Here is a 7,556-nt window from a genome sequence, read left to right as displayed (position 1 = left end):
CATATATACATGTCACAATTTGAGTGCAAAAACACACACTCACTCCCTCACTTGACTCTACAACTACAATTCATATTCTAGTTTTTTCCGGAGAATGGAACACCATTACATTTACACAAGTCAAGAGATCAATTCAACCGCAACTTCATCATCTCCCTCATCATCAACAATCTCATAATCTCGATATTATCCATGCTAGTCCTTCAACTTCCACTGTTTCTCCATCACACCAAAACATAATGCATTCAATGATGCAACCTCCAAGTCCTGACAGTGATTCCCCGTGGACACTGTCACCTTTCAAAGCCCTTCTCCGCCTCGCCTTTGCCACTGCATTGCCTCACTTTACCGCCTTGAAGGCACTGTCCATGCTATTGCAGTTATCAATGGCACTGTTTTTACAGGCTCTGATAGCAGTCGAAATTCGTGAATGGCGCCAGCCAGATTGCTTCGAAAGAGGCTATCTTAAGGCAAGCTCCGGGAGTGTCGGAGCTATACTAGCTTATGGCAACGTGATTGTCACGATTTCTGATAACTTCAAGGCTAAGAAAATCTCAACTCTTCCAAGCAAAAACTCTTTGTTCATATTCCCTAGGAGAACTAGCTAGTGAAGGTCATAAAGATTTCATATCTTGCATGGAGTATTATAATGCTGAAGGGCTTTTCTATACTGGTTCATATGGGACAAAATTGTCAAGGTTTGGAGGCTTTGGGATAGTTTTTGTGTCGATACATTCTTGGCTCAGGATGATAATGTGAATGGAGTCATCGTAAATCAAGAAGACGGGGTTGTTTTTGTTAAGATATCTGTACATATGGTTTGTTATTAGAGATATCTTTGTTATTAGTGTAAATCAATTACTGTAAATCAGGTCCTGTAAATCAGTGTGGTTAGGATTAGTTTCCTGTATTGAGGCCTAATTGTATGGCATATCTTGTATCATGTAAAGAGTATATATAGCAAGGCAATGATAAGAAATCATTTGAGGAAAATATTCTTTTATGGTATCAGAGCATTTTGCTTATCTTATTCTCTATTCTCTTCTCTATTTTCTTCATCTCTTTTTCGTTTCTTTCTCAGCATCATGTCTGATAAATCTGAAAACATCAAGTCTGATAAATCTGAAAACAAACACTCTTTTCATCCAGCTCTTGCGGTGTCGAATATCCGCAATCATATTCCCATCATTCTTGAGATGGAGAATGTTCAGTACTCAACCTGGGCAGAGCTGTTCAAGATTGTTGCACGTTCTCACAAGGTCCTTCACCATATTATTCCTCCCGCCGAAGGCAAGGAGAAGGTCCTGACTACTGAGGATGAAAAAGAGTTATGGTCTACTCTTGACGCTACGGTTCTTTCTTGGATTTACGCAACAATCTCCAACGATCTATTGCACATAATTATTGAACCGAATGCTCCGGCCATGGATGCTTGGAATCGTTTACGTGACATATTCCAAGATAATAAAAATTCCCGTGTGGTAACTCTGGAGGCTGAGTTCTCCAATACTCAGATGGAAAATTTTCCGAATGTTTCGGCTTACTGCCAACGTCTAAAGACACTTTCTGATCAATTGAAGAATGTAGGGGCACCGGTATCGGAAAGTCGACTAGTCATTCAACTGGTTTCTGGTCTTTCTCGAGCCTATAGGGATGTTGGGACATTGATCCGCCAGAGTGACCCATTACCCTCATTCTATAAGGCTCGTTCGATGCTCACGCTTGAGGAGGCTCGACTGGCAAAAGAGTCTACCACAGAATCTGCTTTGTTTACCAACCCAAATTCGGGTTTTGGTGATGGTACTTCTGGCCCCTTACAATCGGCACCAACACAGAGCCATGGTAAACCTTCTGGCAACAAGAAAAGCTTTGGACGCAGACCGAATACTGGTGCTGGTCGTGGTTCTGGAAGGGGTAAGCAGGGCCGCAGTGGTGGTCAGCAACAACATCAGTGGGGAAATCAAGCTCCGTGGGGTAATGTTCCACCCTGGGCTTGGATCTCACCATGGGCTACTCCACCGTGCCCGTATCCAACCCAAGGTTGGTCTCGAGGATACTCGAATCACCCACAGCAACAGCAGCCTGGAATTCTGGGGACTCGTCCTCAACAAGTGGTTCGTCCTCAGCAAGCGTTTGTGGCGGCTCCAAATCAGTCCGTCTCCTACTCTCCTACAAATATTGAAGCAGCAATGCATACTATGTCTCTTAATCCACCTGATTCCTCATGGTACATGGATACTGGGGCAACATCTCATATGACATCATCAAATGGTAATTTATCTTCTTATACTGCTTTAAGTCCTCATAATAGTGGTATTATGGTCGCCAATGGTCATTCTATTCCAATCAGTGGTTATGGACGTACTGAGTTTGTTTCCTCGAGTCATCCTCTAGTCCTAAACAATGTCCTTCATGCCCCCCACATTGTTAAAATTTAATTTCCGTTCGAAAATTCACTACTGATAATAATATGACGGTTGAATTTGATCCTTTTGGGTTTTCTGTGAAGGAATTTCCGACGGGGAGACTCATCATGAGATGTGATAGTCAGGAAGAACTGTATCCTCTTACTACTTCTATCAAAAATCAAGCTTTCCATTCCGCCTTTGCAGCTATCTCTCCTACACTCTGGCATGCTCGATTAGGTCATCCAGGGGCTCCTGTTTTTGATGCTCTTAGGCTCAATAAAAGTATTGCTTGTAATCATTTTTCGGGGTCCAGTATTTGTCAATCATGTATTTTTGGGAAACATATTAAGTTGCCATTTGCATCTTCTACTTCCTGCACGTCATTGCCATTTGATATTATTCATAGTGATATTTGGACATCACCTGTTTTGAGTTCTATGGGACATAAATATTATGTTTTGTTCTTAGATGATTATTCAAATTTTTTATGGACTTTTCCGTTGGAAAATAAATCAGAAGTGTTTGGAAAATTCTTGACATTTAAAAACCATATTCTCACCCAATTTGAACGTCCGATTAAAACCTTACAATGTGACAATGGGAGGGAATTTGACAATGGTCAATTTTGGGATCTTTGTAAAACTAATGGTATGTCATTCAGACTATCTTGTCCTCATACATCGTCTCAAAATGGTAAAGCTGAAAGGAAAATTCGGATTATAAATAATATTACTCGCACTCTTCTTGCTCATGCGTCTCTTCCTCCTTCATTTTGGCATCATGCTTTACAAATGGCCACGTATCTTCTTAATATTCTTCCCAGTAAGATTTTGAGAAATAAAGCTCCTCTCCAAATTCTATACAAAAAGGTTCCATCATTTTCTCATATTAAAGTGTTTGGGTGTCTATGCTATCCGTTGTTTCCGTCTACAACAATTAACAAATTACAACCCCGGACTACTCCATGTGTGTTTTTGGGATATCCCTCGTCAACTCATCGTGGCTACAAGTGTTTTGATTTATCTTCAAATAAAATTATTATTTATCGTCATGTGATCTTTGATGAGCAGGTGTTTCCGTTTGCCAACACACATGCTCCTTCTCCCTCTGACTATGATTTTTTAGGTGATAATCTTTCACCATATATGCTTCACCACATACAAAATCTGGTCCCCAACACTAGTCCAGTCACTCCACCTTCACCACAAAGCCCAGTCAGTCTGTCATCACCTCCCACACAAGGTTCTGGCAGCCCACTGTCATCTACTTCGAGTCCTACACCGAGTCAGACCACATCTCCCAGTCCTGAGCATGCTTCGTCTACTTCTACACCGAGTCAAACTACATCTCTCAGCCCGGAGCTTAATTCTGAACACACTTCAGTAAATCAACAGCCACAAGTTTTTCGTCCTTCCATGGTCACTCGGAGTCAACATGGCATTTTTAAGCCAAATAAAAAATATGGTTTGTTATCTTCGGTGGCTCGTTCTGCTTTGCCTCGTAACCCAGTAGAGGCTCTCAGGGATCCTAATTGGAAAATGGCAATGAATGATGAGTATGATGCTCTTATTCAAAATAAGACATGGGTGTTGGTACCTCGTCCGCCTGATGCTAATGTCATTCGATCTATGTGGATTTTTACTCATAAAGAAAATTCAAATGGGGTGCTTGAGCGACATAAAGCTCGTCTTGTGGCTGATGGGAAGATTCAGCAGGTTGGTATTGATTGTGGAGAGACTTTTAGTCCGATGGTGAAGCCGGCTACGATTCGCACAGTTCTGTCTCTAGCTCTTTCCAAGGCATGGGACATTCATCAATTGGATGTGAAGAATGCGTTTCTTCATGGTGATATCCAAGAAACAGTTTATATGCATCAACCACTGGGGTACCGGGATCCTGCTTATCCAGATTATGTATGTATATTGCTTAAAGCGTTATATGGTCTTCGGCAGGCTCCTCGTGCGTGGTATAAGCGTTTTGCTGACTATGTTCTCTCTCTTGGCTTCACAAATAGCAAGTGTGATAGTTCCTTGTTCATATATAACAACGGGACTGACATGGCTTATCTTTTGCTCTATGTTGATGATATAATTCTAACAACTTCTTCTACTACTCTCCGCAAGTCTCTCATGGATAGTCTTAGCTCTGAATTTGCCCTCAAAGATCTTGGTTCTTTGTCATATTTTCTGGGCATTGCAGTAGCGAGACATAAGGAGGGTCTGTTTCTTTCCCAGCGTAAGTATGCTATGCAGATAATTGAGCGAGCTGGAATGTCGTCGTGTAAGTCCTCTGCTACTCCTGTTGACACAAAATAGAAGGTTAGTGTTGAATCTGGCAGTGCATTTGAGGATCCTACTTTGTATAGGAGTCTGGCTGGGGCTCTACAGTATCTTACCTTCACCAGGCCGGATATTACATAAGAGGTACAGCAAGTGTGTTTACATATGCATGCTCCAAAGGTTGACCATATGCAAGCTCTCAAACGAATTGTAAGGTATATTCAGGGTATGCTTGATTATGGTCTTCATCTTTACTCATCTTCACGAACATCATTGGTGTCGTATACTGATGTTGATTGGGGTGGCTGCCCAGATACACGACGTTCTACTTCTGGGTACTGTGTGTTTTTGGGAGACAATTTGGTTTCCTGGTCCGCTAAGAGACAGCCTACTCTTTCTCGCTCTAGTGCAGAAGCGGAATATCGGGGTGTGGCTAATGTTGTTTCTGAGTCATGTTGGTTACGTAACTTGTTATTGGAACTTCAGTGTCCGGTTAAAAAGGCTACGTTGGTGTACTGTGATAATGTGAGTGTTATTTACCTCTCGGGTAATCCGGTACAGCATCAACGAACAAAGCATATTGAGATGGATATTCATTTTGTTCGCGAACAGGTTTCCCGTGGACAAGTTCGAGTTCTTCATATCCCTTCCCGGCATCAGATTGCAGACATTTTTACGAAGGGTCTTCCACGTGTTTTATTTGAAGATTTCAGGGACAGTCTCAGTGTCCGTCTTCCTCCCGCTTCGACTGAGGGGGTGTGTTAAGATATCTGTAGATATGGTTTGTTATTAGAGATATCTTTGTTATTAGTGTAAATCAATTACTGTAAATCAGGTCCTGTAAATCAGTGTGGTTAGGATTAGTTTCCTGTATTGAGGCCTAATTGTATGGCATATCTTGTATCCTGTAAAGAGTATATATAGCAAGGCAATGATAAGAAATCATTTGAGGAAAATATTCTTTTAGTTTTCACTTGTTCATGCGATGGATCCATCAAGATTTGGAGGAGAATTTACGGCCAAAGTTCTCATACTCTAACCATGACACTTAAGTCTCGATCTTCTTCCCCTATCAATGTCATGGCCTTGAGCGCCTCGGTCATAGACTCTTACATTCTCTACTCGGGATCATCAGTTGGGTTTATAAACTTCTGGGAGAAGGAGAAAGTATGCAGGTATGACCATGGAGGGGTCTTACAAGGACATCGATTTTCGGTGCTTTGTTTGGTTGCACTAGGGAAGCTAATATTTAGTGGAGCAGAAGATACGACAATTGGGGTATGGAGAAGAGAAGAAGGAAAGTTCAGTCATGATTGTTTGGCGGTGGTGGATGCACAGTCAAGTGTTTGGCTGCTAGTTTGGAAATAGATAAAGAAGTAGGGGTTTTGCTATATAGTGCTGGTTTGGATCAAAATTTCAAGGTTTGGAGAGTCAAGTTAATGGCAGAAGAAAAAGCTGGTTCAGGATCAAGGGCGAACCCAGAACTCTGAATCTATAGGGGCTGATTTTTTTTTGGCGAATTGAAAGAAATATAAGAGCATCTCCCACTACGTTAGCTAAAATGATTAGCCAAATTAGCATTATCTATAATTTTGTTAAACCTGCAAGCACATGTACTTTAATGGTATTAGCTATAATTATTAGCTATATTTAAAAATATTATTTTTAACTATTTTTCAGATACTCAAATACATATTTTAAATGATAAAATAAATTTATTTAATACTTAATCTAATAAAAGTGTAAATAAAATATAAATGTAATGAAAAATGTTGAATATAATTGCAATTTAATAAATATTAAAACTCAAAATATATAACACATTTAAATATGAAAAAATAATAATGAATAAAATCTATTATATATTATAGAATGTATAGTTCTATTATATTTTCTCATATTGGATTTATTACTATTTTTATAAATATGCAATTATATGTCAAAATAATTAATAAATTTGGTTTATAAGAAAATAATATTTTATACTTAATATTATATAAGCTAAAAATATTAAATATAAAATAAGAATTTTTATCCATATATATTAAATGTAATATAAATATAAATATGTATGTATATATAGTTATATTTTTAAATATGCAGAAAGCTCACGTGGATGTGATTTGAATATTTTAGCTAATGACCACAGGATCAACAAATATAGAAGATGTGATAGATGATATCTATAATTATTATAATTATTGCTAACAGGTCTCATGTTGGAGTCATGTTGGAGTGACATTATTTTTAGCTAATATGTATATTAGGGTGTCACCTAGACATTTTAACTAAAAGGTGAACACGGTTGTAATTGCTCTAATAAATATATAAATGTCAAAGGGAATCATAAATTTCAACTAGTGTGTGTAAAAATCTCATTCTTTTCCCTAAAGTTGAACGAAAATTTGTGTATTAGTATTTTACAAATATCTTTCTCCAATTTTATTTCAATAATATTATATTTATGAAATATTGTTCTATCTAATAAAACACCAAGTGTTATAATTTTTAGCGATTTTTTTCAAAACGTGGTCTGTATAGCCTCACCAATTATAAAAAACATGAAATTTTGACTCATTTTTCTCTTATTTATTTTTACATTTCAGTTTTTAAAAATAAAGTATACAAATCTTTTAATTGTTTCTAAGTTTATCGAGCGAAAGATTAGTTTGGGGTTTTTTTTCATTTTTTCAAATTTCTAAATAAACGAGGTGTCGTCTGCGGGACTTCTAAATACACCCCAGCCCACACCGAGGTCCGCCATCAGGACAGTTTCTTGATGAGTAATGGTAGTAGTATGAAGTTAAAAGAGTTTGAAATAAGTCCCGTGTTGTCTCCTTCATGGGTTGAGAGGAAACTCCATGAAAGC

At 38.5% G+C, this 7,556-nt stretch overlaps 1 protein-coding gene and 1 pseudogene across 1 annotated transcript; both read left to right on the top strand.

The window, feature by feature from the left end:
- Positions 1–239: 239 nt before the first annotated feature.
- LOC141710869 (protein JINGUBANG-like) lies at positions 240–6,177 on the top strand (annotated as a pseudogene).
- Positions 1,086–2,438, top strand: LOC141724749 (uncharacterized). Its single transcript, XM_074526999.1, has one exon. The coding sequence runs from the start codon at positions 1,086–1,088 to the stop codon at positions 2,436–2,438; it is 1,353 nt and encodes a 450-aa protein (XP_074383100.1).
- Positions 6,178–7,556: the final 1,379 nt, after the last annotated feature.

This window comes from Apium graveolens, chromosome 1 (genome assembly GCF_009905375.1).
Source record: "Apium graveolens cultivar Ventura chromosome 1, ASM990537v1, whole genome shotgun sequence".
Taxonomy (NCBI): Eukaryota; Viridiplantae; Streptophyta; class Magnoliopsida; order Apiales; family Apiaceae; genus Apium; species Apium graveolens.
Note: the sequence above shows the minus strand (reverse complement) of the source record. Positions and strands in the feature narration are given on the sequence as shown.